Below are 26,996 nucleotides of genomic sequence, written 5' to 3'. Positions count from 1 at the left end.
TTCATTTTTTTTCCCCACTTTTGCTCTTTGATTTGTATCAGCATTTCAGTCTGATCAGTTATGATGGGTTTTTAATCAGGACCTTCAGCATTTAGAGTAAGTAGCTCCTGAAGTGCAGAAGATATAGCTGTTAATTAAATATGTCAGGTACTCAGAATTAATCATTCTTATATTATGCTGCTAATCTCACTTTCAGGTTGTGAACATTTCAGGGACTGTTCGTGGCTGGGGTGTGACTTTGTTTGCTTGTTTGTTTTTTATTTGGACCCTCTCCGGAGCTACAAATATTTTTCCTTGAGCCTCTCTGAGTGACTGGGGGAAAATGCATGACCCTCCCTCTACCATAAAGCAAAGACTGACCTTTTCCAACCTTTACATTTAATAGCGAACCGTGACTCTTAAACCTTGACCCTCTGACCCCCCCCCCCCCCCCTCCCCTCGTTGGGAGAAAAAGCAAACTACCAGCCCAACTTACTGCATCCCCTCTTATAGTATTGCAAAAGTGTACCTGTGACAATTCAAGTTCTGAAATAAAAATAAGACGCAAACTTGGTCCAGCTAATGCAATGAGCAAACAGCATAGAGAGAGCAAGAGATCACCAAAACAAACAGCAAATTTCTTAAGCAAAATGCAAATCCTCCTTACAGATAATTGCATCATCACACAAGCTGTGTGTGCCCTTCAGCAGAATAAAGGTGCATGACAGCCACCCCCCCCCCCCCCAAAACCAACAAAATTTAATAAGCCTACACACACGCACACACACACACACACTGTCAACATTAGTAACATTAGCATATTAATAACCATTTTCCCAAATAAACAGTCAAAATAATATCAGTTGGCTCAGTGGCTGTTGTTAGATTTCAGAAACTTACCTTTTGATGATCACATTAATGAAATTTACTTGAAAACGAAATCCTGGAGTTGAAAAAAGCCTTGGTTTTCCACACCAAATTAGATCTGGTATAGGTCTTCCTTTGTCAATTAACTCCAACCTTTCAGTAAAAGTTAATCTTGAAAAAGGCATGGATAATCCTCACTAGCCATGGTTACTCCCAGCTTGTTTATCTGTTTTTTTCTCTGCTAGCTGCTAGCTTGTGATTGTGTCTGCCATTTCAGTAAGGTGGTAACGGCGAAGGCTGGAAAACTGTTTAAATGGAGTGTAATCTGTCAGCTAGCGGTAGCAACCATGTAATTGTCAGCTGACAAAACAAACAACAATGTTGGCCTACAGGGCAAAAGCCTTGGTAGCTTTCCTAGCTGACAAATAGTTGCCAGCATGGACAGTAATTTTTGACAATATGAATTTATGTAAGCCTGACATTCATCAGTTCTCTGTTAGCAATCTCTCTTAACTTGTTTGTGTTTGTATCGGCCATGTAGTTGTGGTGATGTAAACGCAGCTCTCACCACTGAAATTTGGTGACATGGCATACCTGGCATATATTCTGGCTATGATGACTGTCAAATGGTGTGCAGACTCTGCCTACTCAGGGAACCACAGGTGTACCAGCTTGGTAATGATCCAGAACCATTCACAGCGCACAGTGGGCTGAACTTGTCATAAAGTAGTGACAACAAAGCCCACCAATTAAGAGGGAAGATATGATAATGATTGGTGAATTTTACTGTCATTTGAATTACTTTGCCTCTGTAGAATTATAGCTGGGCCACCAATCACAGAGCTGAATGCAGCATTTTCTTCCCAGCAACTGTGGAGTCGCAAAATTCTGATGACAAAAGGGGCTTCTTTCATTTAACCCCTCACATTCCAACACAAACTGAAAAGGCAGGTTTGAATGGTTTATTTCCTCAGAAATGTTTTGACTCCCGAAAAGGAAAAAAGAAAAGAAAAACATATTTAAAATAAATACAAAATACTACCATTCAAAGTTACATGTCCCTCCCCTAAGGCAAAATAAGTAACCTAGGTCCTTCCCCGGTGCTTATTATTTGACATGCCTCCCCCGTTTTGCACCACCCCCCTCTCTCTCATAAATGATGAACAGTCCCTTAGACTGCCACTAAACACTGAGAGAGGAGGGAGCTCTAGTCAGTAGAGGTGTAATAGTACAAAAAATTCACTGTTTGGTATGTACCTTGGTCTAGGGGTCATGGTTCGGTACATTTTTGGTACAGCAGAAAAAAAATGGAAGGTAGAAAATAACATTTTGGTCTTTAATTTTGAAAAATGTAAATATCCAACAATGACTCATTGGTCATAACTATTACTGAAACAGGTTAGTTGTGCTGCAAAAGGAAACCAACCTTTCTGTTTCTTGCAAGGAGTCAGGCCACCTGCTGACAGCTGTTTTATGCTGATTTGTGGTCTGTGTATAAAGTAGTTGAAAATGGCTCCACCTCCAGCAGCTCCAACAGTAACATGCTGCTTACACACTGATGCTTCAGTATTAATAATCTAATGATGTCATATAATATTATATATCAGAGGGCCCAAACCACTGCTTCTACTTTCATACTTTTTAACTACATTTTTCTCTCTCAGAACTGGTTCTCATGACATGCTGTCTGACCATGTCAGAAATCAGATGTGTTTATAGTTGTTCTGAATGGCTTCACTCAAAGGCGGAGAGAAAACCTGACCATCACAGAGAGAGGAGGGGGATGGGGAGATTCAATATTGTTTCGCTACAAAGATAATGGCACATATTTTAATAATAGTGTTGCACTTGGTCAGTGTTAGGGGTCTCTCATTTGTCATTCTGACTGCACTACACTGACTTCTGACGGCGACACTACAAGGTAACAGGCTACCTTGGCTAAGCCAGCTAGCATACATCCATGAGCGTACTACTGCTAAGTGGTGTGCTGCCAAACATTCCTGGTGGAAATTGCACTCTGGAATTGTTATTCTGCATGTTGGAGTAAGTGGATTATTAAACTATTTTGGCAGTAATTGTTTGTGTAATGGAGCATACCGATCCGAGGAAAGTCATGTACCAAATCTGTTACCAAACAGTTTGGGAGAAATACACATACCGTTACACCCTACTAGCCTGCCATGACTCCCTTCCCTACTGTGTAGCTGAAACTAATAAAGCTGGTTTTACAACACACACAGTGTTACCAACTATTTTCAGTGAAGTAGCTAAAGCCTCCTTGAAAAGTCGCATATATTTGCATATATGTGATGTCATGATGTAACCACATATATTAAAGATTATTTAGAAATGAAAGTGAAGAAAATGGAGTCAAACTTGAAAAAAACACACTGGACTAAATTCTATTGAAAATTGGGTAAAAAAACCAAAAAAAAACCCAACTTAAATAGTCAAGACAAGTTAAATTGTTTTAGAATAAAAACAAAGATGAAGGAGTTCCCTGATCAAACAGTGCAGATCAGTGAGTGGTTGTTAGGTACATGTGGCTTTGCACACATTCCCAGCTCATTCAAGTCTCTGTCTGGCTGATGATTGGTTAGCTGAAGGTGCTGCTGCTCTGTCCCATCTACTGAACACAGTCAGTCCAGAGAGCCACAGCCACAACTGCGTTCACTGAGAAATATTGGTGATTCCTTTCAAGGAGATGAGTTAAGTCTCGCCCAAAATGTTGCTGTATTTGTTGTTAGGTGCTTTTTTGGAAAAAAGGTTGCTAAAACGATCTTAAAAGTCACCAAATCTAGCAAGAAAGTTGCTAAGTTGACAACACTGCACAAATTACTAATCCAGTGTTTTGTTGCACAAGGTGTTAAAACTTTTAAGAGAGGGACCATCAGAGATAATCACTAAATTATGTCTTGTGTTCTACATAGCAAGCTGATTTATAATCCTCTGTCAGAGTTTGGGAATTAAGTTATAATGTCATAATATTACTAGAAAAAAATCATAATATTAAAAGAATAAAGTCGTACTTTTTCGACAAAAGTCTCCATAGTATGAAGCGGGTTGCTTTGAAAGTAAAATGTCATATGTTATGCTTAGCAGGAATCTATTTATTTATAGGGTCACAGGCAGGTCAATTTTTTGTATAATGCACCTCTTGTTCAACATGAAGAACAGCCCTAACAATGGGCAGGAATGCATTGCACTTCATTAGTACATCCCTTTTCAAATAATGCAGAAATTGTGTTAAAATCTGACTTCTTTTAAAGTTTTGCATTTAGGCTTGGGGTTTGATAGCATTTTATCCAGTCTGACTTTGGTATTGAATCTGTTTACTGCATCTGATTTGAATATTGAATCTGGCTGCCTATCAAATCTGAGTCATTCAAATCCCTCATTGAATCCATTTGGACCACTCTTCAACTTTTGAAGAAACTGTTCTAAAGTTCTAAATAATTACAACCTCAAAGATTCAACTGAAATACTGTGTGTAGGCTGAGAACAGAAACAGTTTTGACTGGCAGCCTAATTAATATTCACAACCTGTGACTAAGGCATGATGGTAACTGCACCACTCGGTGCTCGGGCACTAATGATATAAGATAGAACTTAATTCATTGCAGAAGACATTTTTATGCCAAAGAGCAGAGAGTAACGCGACCGTAAATGACAGCAAAACATAGCAGAAATACTCACACTGAGCTGAAATTAAACAAGTGCACATACATAAATAACGACAGTCTCTGCTGCGTTTTGCTGTCATTTATAGTGGCCACCTCGCTGCTTCTCTCCTCTGTCTTAGCGCAGGCTGGGCTGAGCCCTTCGTGTGTGCAGCGCATTAGAGGAGAGACCGACAGCAGTGGAGAGTTGGAGAGTTGACAGCTACACTCATTGCGTTACTGTAAGTGCACTAAAAGCTTTGCAAGTAAAAAGCCAAGAGTAATTTATTAGTGTAATCCGCGCAAAAGATGGACAGACTCCAAATGACGAAAAATTTTGCTGTAAAGAGTGATTTGCGTCACAATGAAATAAACGACAGAGCATAATATAAAACGAGACATTTTTCCTTTCATCACACGATATATATCGTCATATGGCACAGCCCTAACTCCCAGATATATTTCTTGTTGGTTTTTTTTGGTTTTTTGTTGTTATTTTTTTTATAGGGCTGTTCTTGAAGGGGGTTGGAGGGGGTTGGAGGGTTGTGTGATGTGACTTGTATTCTCAGTGTTGCCCCTATGCACAGCCGCTGCAAAATTATGAGCGCCACTGCTAAAATTTCAAATGATCATTAATATCAAAGGGCTACTTATAATTTTCACTAGCACACTGTGCAAGCACTATAACACCCTACATTACTGTGGATTTTTTAAATGTGCGTGTGTGGTTGAGCGAGTACAGAGAGCGAGCGGTAGAAACGTGACATGAACATGAGTGGAGCAGAGGAAAAGGTTAGCAGTAAGTTGTCAATCTGACAGTAAATGTACAGTACAGGCCGTGTGTCAGTTAATAAATGCTGCAGCTCCTCAAGACAAAGAAAATACTCATCCATTGAAGGGGGTTAGCCCCGAAGTTAGCAACAACCGCATTAGCTTAACTTGACCAGGCTCACTTAAGGTGGACTGACTTTTAAGGTGGACCAGCAATTCTCATTTTAGGCATCTCAGCCGCTATTTAACAGAGAGCGGAGAAATGTCTGGCTGATGAGTCTCTGTCTTGAGTTATTCATATGCCCCCACATATGACCCCCCCCAGCAGTCAACATAGGGGAAACACTGATTCTCATATTCTTATATTTCCATATATTATCTTGTTGCATATATTTTGTTTGTATAGGCTTACACAAAACAAGACTAGTTCAAAACCTAGGATATGGCTGGCTCAACGTGTGAAATTGTGGCCAGTTTGTTACAGGGATAGTGTGGAAGTGGCAGTGGTAGTGTCTATAATGTAAATTTGTAGATATTAAATGTTCGTCTGCAATTTTCTGTAGTGGTCTCAGTAATATTTGTTGTCAAAGTATACTGAAGTAGCATATCACGACATGGTTAAGCAACGTCTGAGTCAAAAAAAAAAAGATGCAAATAAATGCAGTTGACAAGCAGGGTTGGGCCAATGGGCAATGCTCTCACCATTTACAATATAAAACATATTTTTTCAAACAGAAAATCAGCCATTTTGGATTTCATATGTCAATTTTCATTTTACAAACACGTTTGAGGCCTTTAGGATGCATGAAAACTAACAAAACTTTGCATATATGTTTGCTCGAAAACTCATGAAACTTTGCACCTGCATCAGAAGTGGCATCACTTAATATCTGATATGGGTCTTGGGCATAACTGTGGCAAAATGGCTTTAGTGCACCCCCTGGAAAATTTCAAAGTCAAAGCCCCCACTTTTAAATTTGACGTATGTGTATGAAATTTGGTAGGCAGATGTACTATCCCCAGAATTAAAAAAAAAAGCCTTGGAGCCATACTCCAAGTTCAACAGGAAGTCAGCCATTTTGAATCTGCTTTGTGTTTTTTTTGCAAAGTGAAACCATTGATAGGCATTGTATTTTAACAAACTCCTCCTCAAACTCAAGCGACTTCAAATTTGGAAGGTTATACCTAGAGACCTTTGTGATGCTAAATTGTGAATCTCTTTAGTTTTCATGGAATGCCCTTGGAATGGTGTGCCAGACAAATTTGCCCAAAACATGTTTGGGGCGTTAAACAAAAAGTTGCTGTAACTCGGCTTTACATTGTCCAGTCTGCCCCGAATTTCTCATGATTGTTAAGAGTCCAGTCCTGAACAGATCTACGTGTCAAGATTGAGTCATAGTCATAGCTCCACCTACTGACAGGAAATCAGCCTTACGTGACAAACATCATCTGATTTACATGAAATTTAATTGGTGTGGTCTACACATGATACAGCAACATAACGTATAATTAGTGGGTGTTTTCTAGCGCCACATAGTGGACACTGGAAGTGATAGTTATCTCCTACATGTAATGTCCAATATTCATGAAAGTATATATCCATGTTGCCCTCTTGTAAATGTATTGCGGCTTTAATATCTCACTTATGTAGCATTGCCCATGGGCAATGGGAAGTGAAGCAGAAATGACACATAGATCATCAAATGTACACACAATTTTGATATAGCCTATCGTCTCCTGCACCATGTACTGTACACAGGAAATAACATTTTATTCATTTACACAGTGTCCCATAATCCTGACAATTTAGAACCGTGTCAACAGACCTCCAGTAGTGATACCACAGCTGCTATTCCCTATGACAAGTGTGAGGTGCGAAAACGTGTTCATTGCTGCTTGCTGCTTTAATACAATTTTTTCTTGAAACATTACTTTAATCTCGTATTATTACAAATTTTCTTCTTGAAATTTTGATTTTATTCTCAAAGTCTCAGATATTTTTTGCCTAAGAGTGGCCCCTAATACTTATCACAGAAACAAGCAAATGTTAGGCATTTTGCTTGATAAATAAATTAAATCATTTCATCAGTTGTTGAGAAATCTTTGTTTTGTAAATTGTTTTATCTCCCATAGTTGTTTTTTGTGCCTACCAAATTTTGTTCATTTATGTCAAATTAAAAGGTGGAGGCTTGACTTTGAAATTTTTCTAGGGGGAGCCCTCGAGCCATTTTGCCACACCCAAGCCCAAGTCCTATATAAAGTTTCGCGACCTCTGATGTGTGTGCCAATTTTCGTAAGTTTTAACGCATCCCTAGCCCCTCAAAAACAGGCAAATAATGTGTTGCCATGGCAACAGCTTTTGATGAAAACTCAAAAGCTTCACTGTTTAGCATCATCAAGGTCTTACAACTTAGCTGACCAAATTTTAGGTGGATCTGGTTAAGCTGCTAGGAGTAGTTAGTAAAAGAATGGAGCTTTTGACTTCTTGTTACCAGTAGGTGGCACTATGACTAATATTGAGTATTGACCTGTATGTGTCTTAAGACTGGTACTCTTATCAAATGTGAAATTTGGGAAAGATCTGACGATGTGGAGTCGAGTTACAACAGTGTGTTTTGCAATGGCGAAACATCAAAATTCGCTGCGTCACCACGTCAACAGTGTTCAATGAAAACTCACAAGCTTCGCCATATATTGTCATCAATGTCTTAAGGCACTTCTAACCAAAATTGAGTTGGATCTGTTCAACCTGCTAGACAACACCAGTAACTTCCTACTGTTGCCAGTAGGTGACTCTATCACTGACTCAATATTGACACACAGATGTGTTCAGGTCGGGACACTTATGAAGCATGAGAAGTTTTGGGAAGATTGGACAATGTATATTCGAATTACAACAATTTCCTGTTTCATGGCTAAACATAGAAATTAGCCACATCGCCATGTCGAGGGCGTTTGATGAAAACTCCAGATTTTGATAATTTTTCATTGCAAAGGTCTTGGCAAATAAAGTTGAAGCTTTCTATATAGCTAGATGCCACTAGGTTCGTAAGATGGATTTTTTTGTAATTTGGTGAAAAGATCTTTTAAATTCAGATTGTGTGTTGACATTTGTCCATTTCCAGGTACAGATATTTCAGTTGGAGAAGAGGTTGCCATCAAGTTGGAATGTGTAAAGACCAAACACCCCCAGCTCCACATAGAGAGCAAGATCTACAAGATGATGCAAGGAGGAGGTGACTTATCAGCTCACATGCTGGAATCTTTCTCTCTCATTGGACTCTTATTCTCCATCTCAGCCCCAGTGTGCCTCTTCTACACTAAGCTCCCCACTCTGCTACCATTTCCTCATTATTTCCTCTCTCTATGTCTCTGTCCATGAGATTTATTTTCTCCTCTTGTCATACATATTTGTAGGTACTTGATCATTATTGCTTGCCCCCACCAAATTGGATTCATTGATTCTCTGTCCTCCCTCCCACCCACTGCTGTCTTCTTCCATGTACAATAAATGTGATAAATACATGGCATGCTATGCCTATCAAAACATGTCTAAAAGGTTGAGAACCCCTGTCCGAGACTATAAATTTGTGTTCTTACCATTGTGCCTTTCCATCCATGCATTTTTAGTGGGCATTCCAACAATAAAGTGGTGTGGAGCAGAAGGTGACTACAATGTGATGGTGATGGAGCTTCTGGGTCCCAGCCTGGAGGATCTCTTCAACTTTTGCTCCCGCAAGTTCAGTCTGAAGACAGTCTTGCTGCTCGCGGATCAGATGGTGAGACTGCCCACTCACTTTCCACACAGACGTTTTTTACCTTCTGACCACTGGCCACACTCATGCCATTTCCTCCTTTGAGATTGTATCACTAATGTTGATCAGCTGAAAATGACAGCAGAAAAGGCTTCCATGTTTATATGGGCATGTCACTGAGACACATGCAGTTCAGTTGCTACTAGAATTTTTAGATCATTTTCTGTTATGCTTATGTCTAGGGCTGTAGTCTCCTGGTCGATTGGTTTATAAGTTGGCTGATATATTCTCTTCCAACCAAATTCTCATTGGTCAAATAATCACCATGTTATTTTCATATGGAGAAAAGTGCTACGTCAATAGCTTTCCAGGATTAATCCATTATTCCCTGCGGCAGGAGGGACAGAGTAATAAATTACCTGTGAATATGGGGGTGTATTCAAAACACCCCCCCTTGTTTTCACAACTTTGAACTCACTCAACCTAATGGGGACTGCTAGGTCTAACTGTACTCAACGTTTATTGAGCGTTTACTGAATGTTTACTGAATCAGTATTTCTCCTACGATTGTAACAACAAGAACTCCCACAAGGCCATAAAAATATTTTTAATGCCAAAAATAATGCTAAATATTCATTCTTTCGGAAATCAATAGGGAAACTCTTGTAGCGTAGCTCGGTTAAGGAATAGTAATATGCTACACAAACATAGTAATATGTTTGGCACTGTTAGGCACTTTCAAAAAACAATGCAACAGTCCTTTTATGAAATAAAAATAATAAAGTAAAGTATCATTGCAGGAGCTGGATCTTGTAAACAAAACAAGTCACACTCACCGTTGAACATCAGTGTTTTTATTACCCCCTGTGCTACTACGTACCTACCTATCTAGTAGGCTAGGCAGACATTTATTTTAAAGTGCCAAAAACATAAACTCAAGTCAGACAGTTAGTCACAGACCAGAACAGGAACATCCAGTGTTTTTTTACCTACTTAGAGAAAGTAGGCATTTTCTTAGTGTAAATCAACTTTCACCTTAGTTTTTTAAGTAACTCAACTCAAACAAACAAACAAAAAAAGTAAACTCACTCACTTATCATCAGACAGGCTTCTCTTTTTTTTTTCTTGAGGAATATGAGCATGTCCACATTTCCAGATAGAAGCTGGGATCTTTGGGCATTTACAATGTCCCCTGCTATAGAAAATCCTTGCTTGCTTGGTACTGAGGTTGCTGGGACAGTGAGATATGCTTTGGCCATGGATGACAGCAGTGGGTAAAACTGTGCATTGTCTCTCCACCACTTGAGAGGACAGTCAGAGAGTAAAAAAGAGGTCTCTTTGCAATACAAGTAAATTTCAGCCTTGATCCCAGTGTTGGGCATTGCACTGTACAGTTCCTTCAATAAAAAAATTCCCCAATGAGATCTTTGAGTGCTGTCTTTTTGGAAGGAGGAGATTGTTCCTCCGCAGCTCCATGTGCTGTGTATGGCAAGCCATCACCAGGCTGTCTCAGGCTGTCCTGCTGAATGTGTTGAGCTGCCTGGCACTGCTCTTTCCGCTTCTATTTCACTAGGGTTCTGTAGAAGTATGCAGAGGTATAAAAAACTTCCTAAATGTCTTATCTTGTTTCTTTTCACAAAAGCAACAGGGGCAAACCCTGCACACAGTCACACTCACTCACACTCTCTCTGTGTCATACACACAATTATAAGTTACCTGAACATGTCTCTCACACACACAGAATATTTAAATAAATAAATTCCTGGTTCTGCATCTGTGTTGATTTCAATTCCAGCCTGTTGAAAACTTTCTCCATCTGTCGTCTAGCTGGCGCGAGCTCTGGAACCAGTGCAGTGCTTTGTAGCAGAAACTTGTTTTCTTCCCTTGTTATTGGTCTGTCAAGTCCTTCAGTATGGCTCTCTTCATTTGGGTGATGGTGGCAGAGTCCTCATTGCACTGTGCCCCATGCCCTGTTCTATCATGTGCTTTAGGGGCACAATGACAGAGACTGTAGATGGAGACTCATCGTACAGCATGGTGGTTGCTTTTTTCAGCGGTGTGAGAAGATTTACTATGTCCCTGGCATCTATGATGTCTGCTGGGTCCAGAGTGTCTATGCTACATGCAGTGCACCTGACTTCATCACTCAGTAGCGCTGCAGCGACTGCTTGTTGTTGCTCCAGGTAACACTCAGGCATGTTGAGCAAGCTCTTCCATCGTGTGACCACATCCGCGATCAGTTTATGTACTGGAAGGTTTAACATTCTCTGTTTGGAGGCCAGCATAGCTGTGGCAGTTAAACTGCGGTGAAAAAAATGCTACTACACCACACTTGACCAAGCAGACGGCTGATGTCGGCCTATGTTCAGAGCTGTTTGTGACACAAGGTTTAAAGTGTGTGTAAAACACTTTATGTGTGGGGACAGTCCAGCCTCTCTCACTATGTCCATATTCGTGCATTGTCTGTTCATTACAGTGGTGATGATTGTTATTTGTCATGTCGAGCTCCCACTCCAAAACTGCCGATTTCAACGCCTCAGCTACAGTGCTGGTCGAAAGTTTGTGAACCTTTTAGAATTTTCTCTATTTCTGCATATATATGACCTATAATGTGATCAGTTTTTACACGTCCTAAAACTTGATAAAGGGAACCCAGTTAAACAAAAGAGACAGAAGCATTAAGCATATTCATGAATTTATGAGGAAAATTATCCAATCTTACATATTTGCGTGAGGCAAAAGTATGTGAACCCTTTCTTTCAGTAACTGGTGTGACCCCCTTTTGCAGCAATTACTTCAACCAAATGTTTCTGGCAACTGTTTATCAGTACTGCACATTGGTTTGAAGAAATTTTAGCCCATTCCTCCTTACAGAACAGTCTCAACTCAGGGATGTTGGTGGGCTTCTTTGCATGAACTGCCCGCTTCAGGTCCTTCCACAGCATTTCTATCAGATTAAGGTCGGGACTTTGACTTGGCCATTCCAAAACATTAACTTTCTTCTGCTCTAACCATTCTTTGTGAATTTACATGGTGCGGTCTACACATGATATACAACAACATGATGTACAATTAGTGGGTGTTCTCTAGCAAACATAGTGCACATAGGAAGTGACATTTAACGGGTTCATACAACGTCTGATAAGAGCCTGGTCCTGAACACATCTGTATGCCCACAATAAAAAGCCTTTGAACTATGGCGCAACCATACGCGCACAAAGGTGTAAGGGCCCAATCATCGCTGCTTGCAGCTTTATTATTATTATTCATCCACGCCATTGCTTTTTTAAAGGGTTTAGGATGCTTGAAAACTGATAGTTATCTCCTACATGTAATGTCTGATATTCATGAAAATGTAAATGTATTGCAGCATTAATAATTCACTTATGTAGTATTGTCTACAGGCAGGATTAAGTTTAGGGTTAGGCAACAGGAGGTGCTTGGACCCCTGAAAAGAAAAAAACTAAAAAGTTTGAAGAAGAATGTAGTAACACTTAATAAACCATTGGTTTGCTCTGAATAACCGCTTCGTCGTCAAGTTTAGTCAGTAAATTCATTAGTCTGCCCTCCTCCAAAATGTGACTTAACAGTGGTGTACAGAAGGAGCTGTGGGACGGATGAGAGCTCAGCTGTTCACTCAGTGCTTGAATGCAGCAACATGCTCTTGCTCTTGGTGTGGTGACCTACTTTATCTGTTTTGTTTTCTCCACTGCAGATCAGTCGCATTGAGTACATTCACTCCAAGAACTTCATACATAGAGATGTGAAGCCTGATAACTTCCTGATGGGGCTGGGCAAAAAGGGCAACCTGGTCTACATTATTGACTTTGGCCTGGCTAAAAAATATCGTGACGCCCGCACACACCAGCACATCCCCTACCGCGAGAACAAGAATCTGACTGGCACTGCACGCTACGCCTCAATCAACACACATCTGGGGATTGGTACAAAAATACACACTCTGAATAGACATTTTTGACATGAACACATAACTGCATGTTTTAGACAGTAAATTGGAAGTTGTTTTTTTTTCAGAGTGCAATAATGACCCCTTTTTTCCTCTTCTCTTTATCCTTCCCCTTGTCTTTTGTCTCTCTCTGCAGAACAGTCAAGGCGTGATGACCTGGAGTCCCTTGGCTACGTTCTCATGTATTTTAATCTGGGCTCGCTGCCTTGGCAGGGCCTCAAGGCTGCCACCAAGAGGCAGAAGTATGAACGGATCAGTGAGAAGAAAATGTCCACACCAATTGAGGTGCTTTGCAAGGGATACCCGTGTAAGTCAACGTCTTTTAGGCTTTGATCATTTAAAGTAATTTTTTAATTTCATATTTCCCTATTGACCAATATTAATCAAGCACAGTCTGAGCTGAAAAATGTTTTTTCCCTCTTTGTCACAGCTGAATTTGCTACCTACCTAAATTTTTGTCGCTCCTTGCGCTTTGATGACAAGCCGGACTACTCATACCTACGGCAGCTTTTCAGGAACCTGTTCCACAGACAGGGCTTCTCTTATGACTATGTATTTGACTGGAACATGCTCAAGTTTGTAAGTACTAATATCTGAACTGTATGGGGTCAAAGCCATCAGCTACAGTATATGCTAATGTATTTGTAGATACCTGCCTTGATCCATGGGCAGTAACTTGTGTTGACACCTTTGTACTTTTTTTCCAATTTGCAAAAGTGATATTTTTGGATTAAAATTATTTTGCCCATATTTTTGCGTTTGATAATTTCCATGTTTTCTTCATACAGTTTTTCTCAGGGTTTTATATTTATTATGATGGGAAATCTTTTCAAACAGCATGTAATCAGGGGACAATCTTAGTAAAAATACTCCCATTTATGGTTTTATGGTATGTTATTTTACCATATATTTTGTTATGATCAGGGATAGACAATAATATTTTTAAGCACTTTTAAGCACCACCAAACCCCTAAATTTGGTGGCCCAAATGTAAACTTATGTTAAAACAACACATAAAAGGCAATTTAACACAGCCTTCCTTAAAAGTGACAATTCACTAAATGAACAGAATTGAATATGCCGTATAAAAAAAAGTTGACAAAGAAAAGATTTAGAAGAAACCATATTTATTTATACAGTGGAAACCGCTTATAGTGATCACAGTAACAGTGATCAACCACTTATATAGATCAAAAAGCTTGGGACAGAATCATTCCTGTACAAATGCTGTTTAAATAATTCGCTTATATTAAGCAAGTAGTGCGCTTACAGTTTTCATTTGGGATCTTTTTATACATGAAAACATATAGAAAAAAAATTTAAACTAGGGTAATTCTTTTTTTTTACCTTACTCCCATGATACACATATGATATGTACTTAGCGGGTGCGGCAGCATTATCAGGCGTTGCTGTGCACTTCCGCATGGTTGTGTGGGGGTGTGGGTGTGTGGGTGTGTTTATTTGTAACCGTTGTGAAACAGTCAGAAAATAATGTTTTATTCCTTTCATTCACCAGCTTTCTCACTACCATTGCTTTCCTCATGAACTCTCAAGCTCGCTTGACCACTGCTTCTCTCTCCCTCTTGCCCTCTCTCTCTCTCTCTCTCTCTCTCTCTCTGAGTCAGGAAGCCATCAGCAAAACTTAACTTTACTTTTAACATCAAATAAAGAGAAATGTCCTCCCCTCTTCACAGTAATGTTTTTGTCTTCCCTCATAGCAGGGTTGTATAGCGTTATGAGTTGCATTTCTCCAAAAATTGATTCTGGTTCAACTTTCTCACTGTGGGTTGCTGCGGCCCCCACCCTCAAAGCCTAAACGCACAACCCTCCCGCTTCGGACTGGTTACCTGAGCTGGTGCTGTGTGCATGTTGAAAACATGACGCGAAAAAGAAAGTCATTGTCTCTCAATGGAAAAACGTAATCACCTTGAAGCTTATGACATAGTGCCAATATGATCCACCAAGATGCAGCAGCGAAACAAGTGTTTGAAACAGTTGTAGGCTTCTTTTGAAAGTCAATAAAATTCAGTAAATAGCAAAGCTGCCCATTTCATTATTTTATATTCATGTAATAAATATTCAAATGTAGATAAGATGGTAATCTGCATGAGAAATTAAGAAGAAGAAACAAAATGGGTTATAATTATCCAATAACAATAATCAGTTTGACCCGGACAGAGATGATCACCATAAGTGGTTTCCACTATCTTTATATTTTAACACCATAGTTATTAACAGGTGAACTCTGGCTGCAAGTTACTTGAACAAGCCTCTGATGAGTAGTCATCTGAACGCATGCTTCAAGGAAATCTGACCTTTTGTACAAACAAGTTAAGTTGGTCAGTGCCACAGGTTTGCTTACCTAGAAATAGTGCATAACCATAAATATTTCCTCTCCATTTTACATGTCATTACTTCTTGTGTTTTTAAATGTTTCTGAACCCTCAAACTTTCTAATTATTTCCAGGTTTACATGAAAATATTAGAGATTTTCAATGTAGTCTCAGACTTTTCGACCCTACTATATATTGTTGGTTTTCTAAGGATATAAAGTTAAAGGATAATTGATCATGAATGCACATGAGCTGCTGCTTTTAATATTTTACTTTTTAGAGTAAGCAGAGACTTGCAACTTTTGTATTATAAAATCTTTTGATGCAGCGCTCTAATGCAATACCACAGTGCCACCAGTAGGGGGAGCAAGGTATCTGCCTACAAGCTCTTACAGAGGGCACACATTACCCAGTAACAACTCTGCCGTGTATTAAAGCAAGATGGCAGCTGTTGTTGAGAAGGGTGTCAAATGTGAAGCGTAATCTGCACAGATAGCTGTTTAAATCATACAAATATCCCGCTGTATATGTCTTTTGAACCTATCAACAGTATCTACATTGATTAATCAAGGCTCCCAGTTTGTCTGTGAGCTTGCCTGTTTCACTACAGGCATACTCACCTGTCAAGGTGGGCGGGGAAATAAAATCAGTCAATCATTAAGCACAGAAACTGTTGATTACTTCCTGTGGAGCTGATGTGGAAACTGTTTTGCTCCAGTAAATTTCTGCTGTCAGTCAGCCTGGTGAAGGCAGGTTAGCCAGCTGCTGGTCAGCAGCTGCTGCTGACAGACAGCTGGTTCTGTGGACAGAGAAGCTGAACGCACAAATCGCAGTCGGTGTGGACGTGCTCACTCACGTCTCACTTCCTATGTGGATTCCCAGTTGTGTTGGTGACGGCTCACAGTATGGGGATAAAACTTGGGGGCCACCTACAGGGAATATTTGGTGGCCAAAGAGTAACTTTTTGTGGCCATGGGCCTTCGGGCCATGGTTCATGTCAAAACCCAATGATTGGCATGTCCGACTGATGTAAATGTTCATAAGAGGTATAAAAGAATAAGCATCTTTACTAGTTTTGGTCAGGAACTTCATCTAAGGTTACAGCCTTGTATCTGTTATCTACTAGTCCTGTTTTTGTTAACTGATTGTTATTGTTGTTCAAAGGGAGCCAACCGTGCAGCAGAGGAAGCAGAGAGAGAGCGCCGGGACCGGGAGGACAGGCTGAGACATGGCAGGAACCCAGGGGCCAGAGGAATACCAGCTGCATCAGGACGGCCACGGGGAGCCCAAGATGGAGCCCCACCCACCCCGCTGACACCCACCTCACACACAGGTCAGTTCACTCCACACCATTCCTCAGCTCCTAGGGACTCCACATTGGTCAGTAGTTGTGGAGTGAAACAAATGCTTAAAAAACAATCAGTGTAGTGTGAAGTACTTAATAATTTCAGGACTTCAAGGCTATAATTCAGTAGTTCACAGATGTGCTTTGTTCAGATATGTAGGATGTTCAGTGTAGGATTCAGAAATCTTGAGGTTTGTTTACTACTGTAAAGGTGGCACTGGCAGGTTGAGGGACACTAAAACTCTTAGGCCAGCAGTATCAAAAACTGACAGGTTGCTTGATTTCAGTTTTTATACTGTATTTAGATATAGTCATTGTAAATAAAAAGTTATGTAGATGTTTGTTTTAAACATTAATGCACTTTGTCTTATGTTGTTTCTCGTTCTTATTTCTCTCTCTGAGCAACATAGACTGATGCATGCTTTTGTAACTAGCAGGTTAGACTATTGTAATGTTATAATGTCTGTCTGGTTTACCAAAGAATACAATAAATCAGCTAAAATTAATTCAAAATTTTGCTGCACAAGTGCTGACTAGGACCAAAAGGAGAGCACACATTACGCCTATTTTAAAGTCTTTACACTGGTTACCTGTCAGTTTTTGTTTTGATTTTAAAATTCTTTTATTAGTTTATAAGGCACTACATGGCCTTGCACCAGACTAACTCTCCTAACTCTCCTCCACCTTTTGTTTATGAACCAGGAAGGCCCCTCAGATCCACTGGTTCGTCTCTTTTAGCAGTTCCACAAGAAATTTGGTGATGCTGCTTTCTGCCGTTATACTCCAAACCACTGGAACAGCCTTCCAGAGGATCTGAGAGGAGCTAAAAATATAGATATTTTTAAACGTAATCTAAAAACCTGTCTATTTAGTCTGGCTTTTATGTAGTATTTTATAATTTTATGGTTTTATTTATACTTATTGTCATCATTTATTTTATTAACATTTTACTGTTTTTCTACAATCTATTTATTTTGTGTAATATTTTATTATGTTGTTTTTCATGTTATTTTTATTGCTTGTATTATCTTTTAATATTTTTTATCTTAACTACCCATCTTTTATTGTCTTATTCGATTAACTTTTAACTTTATTTTGGTTTGCATTAGTCTCTAAATCCATTTTTAACATCCTACATTTTGTCAGTCGCTTGTAAAGCACTTTTAAATGCATTTGATTTGTTTGAAAGGTGCTATATGAATTAAGTCTGAGGACTGATTGTTAGGGGGAAAACAATGTGAGCAAAAAACTCAAAAGGCACTGGAAGCAAAGCAAACAGTAGGAATCTAATGCAATTAGGGAAGTATACGTGAAATCTATAATCATATCTATTTCTTCAAAAATGCTGATGGTTTGCTTAGTTCGTGGTCTCTGTTCCCCAGCTTCCCCTCGACAAGCATCTGGTATGGAGCGTGAGCGAAAGGTCAGCATGCGACTGCACCGCGGTGCTCCTGTCAATGTGTCATCCTCAGATCTAACAGGACGGCAAGACACCTCCCGCATGTCCACCTCACAGGTACAAGACATCCCTGAGACACATCTCCTTCCTTCTTATAGTGACTCCCAACCCACACACAAGGGCTGAAAGAAAAAAATCTAAACTCTATCCACCTAGGCTATGCTTGAAGTACAAGCCCTCTCCTGAATATGCAGGGGGAAGCTGTGCTTTCATGCTTAATGGTAATCAGTATTCGGTGCAATTATATTTTAAAGTTCTTTAAACTTTGTCTTCATGGTGTATCTTGCTACTTCAAAAGAGTGGCACTCTCAAGGAGTGCTTGTTTACATGATTTACAGTAGACCTGTGTAGCACTTCACACAGAGCCAAGATCCAGAACAGCAAAAGAAAGTCTCAATACTTAGCTTTTACAGCATACCAGTCTCATGCTTCCTGTCAGCGAGAAGTGAAGTGCTGCTATTCAGCCAGTTTTCTCCAGTTCTGTGGTTAGTGCATGATGTTGGTTCTGACTTGACATATTGGGCCTTCTCTCTCCCTTCCCCCAACTTCAGAATAGCATTCCCTACGAGCATCATGCCAAGTAGACGCTCGCCACGTCCTTGTGTGACGGCGGCAACACTGGGTGAGTCCCATCCCCAAAGCACCAGAGATGCATTGGTCCAAGTTCCAGTTCTACATTGGGCTGCCTCAGAGTGCTGTGTTCAGTCTTGGTTCCAGATTGTTTCACCTTCAGCCTTTTGTCTGCCATTTTATCTGAGACAAATTTTCTCAATAGACAAGGAGCACAGGAAGAAAACACATGGCGTGTATAAAATCAGATCAGCAACATTAACAGGTTCATGTCAATACAAAAGTAGCTCTACCTGGAATCAGGGGTGAACACCACAGCAGATGCTCAGTTGTTCAACAGTGAGCCAGACATCCACTATGTGAATGAGACTTAGCTTTAACAGCCACAATACCATCACAGCCATTAAATACTACATTTACTGGGCTGTTGGTGACATTGTAGCTGCATTGTACTAACAAAGTTTCATTGAACAGTTGGATACTGATTATTTTCTGAGCAGGAGGCTGCAGTCCTCAAAGAACTGGAGTGGATAATGCATCACAGTGCATCATAGCCTAAGAATGTAACTCTGTCATTGCCTACTCAGGATTGACAGAATGCCCCTTTAATCAGCTCTGTGCCTGCGGCTTGTTGCTTGCACTGTTGGTGTGATCCCTGTTGGCACATCGATCATATAGCAGACCTACAGCTAAAGTGTCCCAAAGAATCTTGCCTACCTACACCCACCCCTCCAGTCTTGCTTGATGCAGTCTTGTGTTACTTAACCTGCAGATTTCTGCCTCCCTGTTTTTTCACATCAAACACTTGCATGATATGAAGCTACTCGTTTGCAAGTCAGCTTACAACTTTCTCATGTCTATAGCTGAAAACATGTCATCCAGTTCTTCTGAAAGAGAGAGCTCTATATTTTGAAGGAGGAAAGGTTGTTTTAAAAGAAAAAAAGAGTCTGAAATAACTTAAATCAGTGCATGTTCTGTTCATGTTGATTAAAAGATAGGTTTGGATTTGCTCAAATCTATCTTAATAGAGCATTCACATGCTGTATGTTGAGAGATGTATTGATGGCTGTAATCTCATGAAGTGATGATCTCTTCTTAACATCCACATTGCTCATTATGTGCAAATATACCTTTTATTGACAGTGCAAGATAAGTGACTAACACGAAAGCACATGACACAGGACAAAACAGGCAAATGTGCCATCTAAAGATTTGATGGAGATCAACCAGAATGATTGTCTTTTTGGTACAAACATCCCTTTGTGTTTGCTTTGACAGTATTTCCTTGCTGAGCTGTAGAGGGATATGTCCTGGTAATTGCATGTAAACATAGCACAACAAGTAAGGAAATTTGTGTTTGGTAGATTATTTCTTAGTCGTAACAATACTTTTTGGCAATAAATCTTATACTGTTGGAAAGCCTGTTTATTTCCCTTTTAAATGGTGCCACATTTGTAAGGAACATGCATTTGTGGGATGAGCAGCAGAGCTGAGTATGTGGCTTGAAAAATATGCCAAATCTTCTCTGCCAATGCCAAACAGCTTATTTTGCTGTCACTATTGACTGTTGTTTTGAGGTTCTGGTACCCCCAGGTGGGGGGTGGCCTCCTGGGGGTGCCAGGAGGCCTGTCATGACTGCCCTTCACCATCAGGCCCGTTTGCGCTGGTGTCTGCAACACGCGCACTGGAACCTGAACATGTGGAGGAACGTTATGTTCAGCGATGAGTCCAGATTTTGCCTTGGCAGTTCGATCTTAGGGTCAAAGTGTGGAGAAGATGCGGGGAACGCTATGCTGATTGCTGCATCGATAGAGTAACATTTTTTGGTGGAGGCAGTGTGATGGTGTGGGGCGTCATCTCCCTCACTGGAAAAACCAGGCTTCTCATCATTGGAGGCAATCTCAATGCAGAGAGATATCAAGATGAGATTCTGCAACCAGTGGCAATCCCATATCTCCACAGTCTGGGACCGAATTCTATTCTCCAGGATGACAACACTCGCCCCCCCCACAGAGTGGGGTTTATCAGAGACTACCTCCAGAATTTGGGAGTTGAGAGGATGGAATGGCCTGCCAGCAGTCCTGACTTCAACCCCATTGAACACTTGCGGGATCAGCTTGGGCGTGCTGTTCACGCCAGAGTGACCAACACAACCACGTTGGCTGACTTGCAACAAATGCTGGTTGAAGAATGGGATGCCATCCCATAGCAGTGTGTGACCAGGCTGGAGACCAGCATGAGGAGGAGGTGCCAGGCTGCCGTGGCTGTGTATGGTTCTTCCACACGCTACTCAGGCTCCTGTTTGTTAAATGAATAAATTGTTAAATTGCCAATATGTCTTGTTTCTTCAAACTTCAATCATCCAATCCACCAAACAATGTCAATGGCAGAATAAGCTGTTTGGCATTTGCAGAGAAGATTTGGCATATTTTTCATGGGCACAAGCCACATACTCAGCTCTGCTGCTCATCCCACAAATGCATGGTCCTTACAAATGTGGCACCATTTTAAAGGGAAATGAACAGGCTTTCCAATGGTAAAAGATTTATTGCCAAGAAGCATTGTTACAACAAAGAAATAATCTACCAAACACAAATTTCCTTACTATTTGTGCTATGTTTAGATTGTTGCCTGACAATAAACCTACACATACCAGGCCAAAGACAGTTGATTTGTCTAACTGAAACCTCATATTTGCTTCAGTTGAACTTAAGAATGCATTTTTACACAAGTGTGGATCTTGTCCTCCATCATTTACACTGTAGTCACTCTACAAAATGGATCTCTTCACAGCCAGTAATGGAGAGCAGGAATGGTTACAGCAACCCATAACTCTTTTAGTATACCTGTGACATGTCAATATTGTATTAAGATGAAAAAATCCAAACCTATCCCTTAAAGTCACACTGAATCTGAAGTTAGTGTCCTCTGTACTAGGGCTGTCATGAGCCTTACCTAGTCCAAGTTCAAATTTAATAACAATACCACAGAAAATTAATTTTTTACATGTTTTTGTACAGGTATGTCTAGGCATCTTCCAAAAAAGATACCAAATAAAGTTACCCTGTTACTCTGCTTCAGAGTAACTGAAGCATAAACACATTATAGTGCTTTGTTCCCCTGTTGAGACTAAACTTTATACATATAAAAGAGTCAAAATAAGTGCTATGGTGGAAAAGCAGTTCATATAAAAAGTGAATTACAGCAAACTAGTTATATTTACATAATTTCCATGTTGTGGCTTTATAAAAAGCAATAAAGCAGCATATGGCCATTTTCAGAGCGTCGTCATCAGCAGAATCTGTTCCTATTGGCTCGGTCTTTACAAAAGAGGGGCATGCACCTCCTTTCAACATGGACTCTTATTGGCTATTGAAGGCTGTGGACAGGACATGGAAGCTCCTATTGGGTCAAGTGAGGTGTCGATCAAAAGGTCAGAGTGCAGTTGCCATTTTGATACCAAGATGGGGCTAATGTTTACATGCCAATGCATTTTGACGGAGATGTTGTTGTATGTATGTTGGAAGATTAGGACATCTGCCAGCTAATTTGATGCAACAGCCGTTAGTGGATATTTTTTGATGTAATAATGTGTTTTGGACTAAAAATTTTACTGGATTGAATCGACTGAACCTTTGCCAATGTAACAACACCGTTTTTGTCAGGGTTGCATCAGTCATGGTCATCAGTAATATGAGGCTTCATAGGTGAGTAGCATGAATTTTGTAATTGTTTGTTTGTTGGTGGTCTGACAGAGCCATTGATTGTACCTCCTGTTGTGATTATATCTTGAGATAGTTTGCATCAATCAAATCACAAGAATCTTTCTCTCCAAAGCTTTCCAAAGATGTGTCGCATGAGTACCCACTTAAAGACAAGAGTTGTGTCCATAGCATAGATGTGACAGCCTGTGGATAGGCCATCAGATTGTTAAGGGGTTTTAAGAGTCGCTGGATTATTTATATGATATTATGTTATGTATATCATTAACATGACATCAATGTTTCATTTTTTAAATACCGCTATATCATGACACCCCTATTCTGTACTGTGATGTACATTTACCAAGGAATTTACTAGGAACACCTGTACACCTGGTTATTTATTTATGCAGTTATCCAGCCGGCCAATCATTTGGCAGCAGTGTGATGCATAAAATCATGCAGATACAGGTCAGGATTTTCAGTTAGATGTAACTGAACAATTAACACAGGGACACAGGATTAGAACTGGGAAAATGTAATATTTTTTTATTTCCCTGTCTGTAAAGGAGACATATTCTGCACATTTCCAGGTCTATATTTTTAATTTGGGGCTCAACTGGAATATCTTTGCATGACAGTTGCATGACATTTACAGTTCAAAAACCTTATTTAACTCATACTGACCATTTACGCAGCCCCTCAGTTCAACCTCTGTCTGAAACAGGCCATTTTAGCTGTCTTTAAGGCCCTCCTCCTGATGAGCCCACTCTGTTCTGATTGACCAGCTTTCAGAAGCTGCGTCTCAGCCATCTTCTGGTGGCTTGGGAGGCTAAGTAAACAAACAGTAGTAGTAGAATTTCACTTCTTTCTCTTGTTCTTTACTCGAAATGTCAACTTCTCAAATACATCCGTTCATGTTCAAGCTGAAATCCGATGGGAAATATGAGAGTGGACAACATGAACAACACGCTGAAAAACCTTAGCAACAAAGGCTACAGAATGGACATTCGTTTATGGGCAAGGTAAGGTAGAAGGTAGAAAATAAAGTTGCAAACAAAGCACTAAGATCTGGTTGAAGCCCTGGGTTTTGACTTGCAGGGAGCATTTCTACGTATGTTTTTTTTATTTTTTCAGGCTTTTGCCTATATTTGACAGAAATGTAGTGAGAGAGAGAGAGAAGGGTAGGGCATGCAACACAGGTCCCCCGGCCAGGAGTCGAGGCATGGACATTGCAGTTATGTGGTATGTGCCTTAACCTAGGCCTCCAGGGCGCCCCATGTTTAGCATAGATATCCAACATCATAACTATTTATAATTAACAGAAAATAACAAAAAATCACAAAAAGCATAATGTCCCCATTAAACAGTTTTCCCCTTTTAGCCATGCCATCATGTTATTGTACAGTCTAAATGACTTAAATGTATTTTGGATTGGTTGGAGAATGGGCATTAAAAAACATGAATAGTGACATCCATATGCAGAGGTCTGCACGCAATCTAACATTTGTACAACAAAAGAACCTCCTCTTGCTGTTGTGAGGTCACCAACTGGTTTTCCAGTGCGCACATGTGGAACATTATTGTTTAATGTTTAGATTGGGGTGCCGGGGGACATAATTTGTCACTGCCTCTAAAGTTAACTATGTTTAGTTTGCACTGGCATTATCACTGCTACTAGTAGCTGGAATATGTGTCATATGTTGGCTAGCCAGAGTTGACAGATGTCTATCAAATGTGACATATGGTTAAAAAAAAAAAAAAATCTGAAAAGGCAAGGATGATTGTCACATACAAATCACCTCTAAACAGTATTTTTACTGGTTTCCTTCAAATTGCTTTATTTTTTTAATACTGACAATGTCCATATAACAGCTGTCCTGACATTTTGGCAACATGTTTCCTACCCCCTTGCGGTGTTTGATTGTTTAAAGACAGCAAAGCCATCCATAGAAGCGCGTGCAAGTCCGCAGCCACATGTCCGGGTCTGTAAAGCTCATATCACCACATCATGTATATCACGTTCCTGCAGCTGCATCACAGCTCTGCCGCTAATAATTACACTCTTAACCTTTCCTCAGTGGTGCAATTTTAGACATTTTTGCAATTTCCTTTCTTATGCTAAAGCTTGTTCCTGTCATCACAGCAGTATTATCGAAAATATTGGGCTATTGTTATTAGCCCCATTCAGATACAACTAGTTGCCCTGCAGCTCTTTTTGTCTTTAGAAATTGTGCAGTTTTTTGATTATGTGGATTATGGGGTGAACATGAATATTATGTTTTAGCTGACATTGGCTTGAAAATGCATTAGGTCTACATACATGTATATCTTGAGGCAGTGACAGTATAGGAAAGTGTGTCTGGGAAGCTTAATGCAGCCAGTTAGTTATGACACATGTATGGTTGTTTGTTTGACCCTCCAATTTCCTGTCCTGTGTTTCCTCTAGATGGTGTCTGGTGTACCGCCTGCTGGTCTCCATCCCCTAGCTCCTCGATGAGCCCCCACAATGCAACCTGGCGGACCAAGCCGTGTTCACTCAGATGTGATCAGACATACTAACCACCACCACTATTAATCACTACTGTAACAGCTACCATTGAAAACCAGCCTCTGACTCAAACTGCTTTCTGACTGACTTAAAGGGTCTGTACACTCTCTCTCTCTCTCTCTCTCTCTCTCTCTCTCTCTCTCTCTCTCTCTCTCTCTCTCTCTCTCTCTCTCTCTCTCTCTCTCTCTCTCTCTCTCTCTCTCTCTCTCTCTCTCTCTCTCTCTCTCTCTCTCTCTCTCTCTCTCTCTCTTCTCCTTTCTGTGTCTTCCCCTTTCTGTGTCTTGGTCTGACCTCCCAAAACATTTAAGAGTGTTGGACCTCAGGACTGTTCTCTGTCCACTTTTTCAGGAGACATTTGTACAACCCTCCTCACTGTCCCCACCCCACCAGATCTCTCCCATTTCTAAGCATGAGAGATACCAAATGGACAGTGGTTTGTCCAGGGCAAACATGGCAACCCAGCAGTCTTTTCTAGGACACTGCCTGACTGATAAAACAGTTAATGCCGCTGGTTCCTCCTTCCTCTGCGAAAACAGTCATTGATGACCCTATCACTGTCACTGTTTGCTAATTCATGCCTTCAATAAAACAGCTTTTCTCCCTTTTTTGTAGTAAGATGTATCAAGCTGACTGCCAATGATGGCCCTTTCAGTAATTCTATAGCCATCTGTATTAAATAAAAAGAAACTACTGTTCTGCATGTTTTAAGAGGTGAGTCCTCAAAGTCAGGTGTGAAGGCTTGACTGCTAGTTGAACCCATGAAAGTACCAAAAATATGCTTTGGTATCTCGGATGCAGGAGGTTGTGAATTCACTGATTAGTCAAGCTGTTCTGTCTGTTCACCTCTAGGCTCTGGTGTACTGTCCAATGAGCCCCTCTCCCTTCCTAGTGTTGTACAAAAGAAGTGCATTTTATGTAGGGGGCAAGGGTGTCATCTGACATATTTTACCAGATGTCTATTCACTGTGTACAGATAAACATTTTTCTTATTTGTATTATTTTGAAGCTGTGAAATACTTGAAATATAGATGTGTAAATGTTTTCTCTTGGTTTTTTTTTCACTGACATGTAGGGAAGGGTCTGAACATGACTTCTAAGCTTGGTCCAGGAACCTAGCTACTGCAAGTTTAGGCTGCTTTAAGTGTGGTTATCTCCCATCACACTGCCCCCGTTGGAGCCATGGAGTCATTACACGAAAGTAGTGCTGTGCAGAGGTTCAGTGATCCCTCTACTGGTGTTGCAAACTGCGGAGCCATGGGCACTGAGAATGCATTCTTTATGAATCCCCTTTAATAATATTTGAAATGACATTTTGTTGAAAAGAAAAGTTGACCTCCTCCAGCCGCAGTGTTTTGGGGTTGGGACGTTTAACTCAACCTGTGTATGTCTGAGACATGTGGCTGTGATGATCTGCCAAGTCTGTCAGATTTAAAGGGTCTGTTGTAATTCATTCTTTCTGCTGCTCATTCTCTAAGTAGTTTTTGATTTTGACCCTTGGCCTCTTTGATCAGCCACTCTACACCTATTGAATCATGTAAGCAAGCAGGTCAGCGAGATTTACTTTCTCACATTTATATTTGCCACTGTATTTGTGTACTTAAACTGTAAATAAATGAACTCCTTGTACCTTTTTGTGCCATGACTTTTTAGTGCCTGTGAATTCATTGGTTCATCCATTTACATAACACTGGGAAATCAGATGTATTTATTTGATAACTGACCCTGCTGTCTCCAGATAAGACTGATCACCTGAGGACTTCAATCAACAGTTCACAGTGAAATAGTACACTGAAGCTAATTGACTCAGCTGATCTCACATGGATTTCATGTGGATGTAAGCCTGTTGCTGAATGTAAAATTTGAAGTCCCCCTCCACTCAAACGCAGAGCCAAAACAACATTGAACTCATCCTACTTTGGAGCCAATCGTCATCCAGTATCCAACTTACCCCAAATGTGATGTGGAAACTTAAAGCAATGGACTTAACAGTGAAGAAGGAGACATCTCATATCTAGCAGTTAAACTTTTGACATGAACAA

The 26,996-nt window shown here is 40.3% G+C and overlaps 1 protein-coding gene across 7 annotated transcripts in view; it reads left to right on the top strand.

The window, feature by feature from the left end:
• csnk1db (casein kinase 1, delta b) overlaps window positions 1-26,583 on the top strand; it is a 33,779-nt gene extending 7,196 nt beyond the window's left edge. The window contains exons 2-10 of one of the 7 annotated variants that reach the window (XM_044338730.1): window positions 8,402-8,512; window positions 8,907-9,055; window positions 12,747-12,975; window positions 13,135-13,305; window positions 13,429-13,577; window positions 16,496-16,664; window positions 18,059-18,192; window positions 18,692-18,757; window positions 24,856-26,583. In XM_044338730.1, coding sequence (XP_044194665.1) covers window positions 8,402-8,512; window positions 8,907-9,055; window positions 12,747-12,975; window positions 13,135-13,305; window positions 13,429-13,577; window positions 16,496-16,664; window positions 18,059-18,192; window positions 18,692-18,742 — 1,163 coding nt within the window. In that variant the 3' untranslated portion in view covers window positions 18,743-18,757; window positions 24,856-26,583. Of the gene's footprint in view, window positions 1-4,648; window positions 4,748-8,401; window positions 8,513-8,906; window positions 9,056-12,746; window positions 12,976-13,134; window positions 13,306-13,428; window positions 13,578-16,495; window positions 16,665-18,058; window positions 18,193-18,686; window positions 18,758-21,986; window positions 22,124-24,855 lie in introns of those variants that run through there. The other 6 variants (XM_044338732.1, XM_044338734.1, XM_044338735.1 and 3 more) reach the window with 6 other exon arrangements.
• Window positions 26,584-26,996: the final 413 nt, after the last annotated feature.

Source organism: Thunnus albacares, chromosome 20 (genome assembly GCF_914725855.1).
Source record: "Thunnus albacares chromosome 20, fThuAlb1.1, whole genome shotgun sequence".
Classification (NCBI taxonomy): domain Eukaryota; kingdom Metazoa; phylum Chordata; class Actinopteri; order Scombriformes; family Scombridae; genus Thunnus; species Thunnus albacares.
The sequence above is the reverse complement of the archived record's forward strand: the minus strand, read 5'-3'. Positions and strand labels throughout refer to the sequence as shown.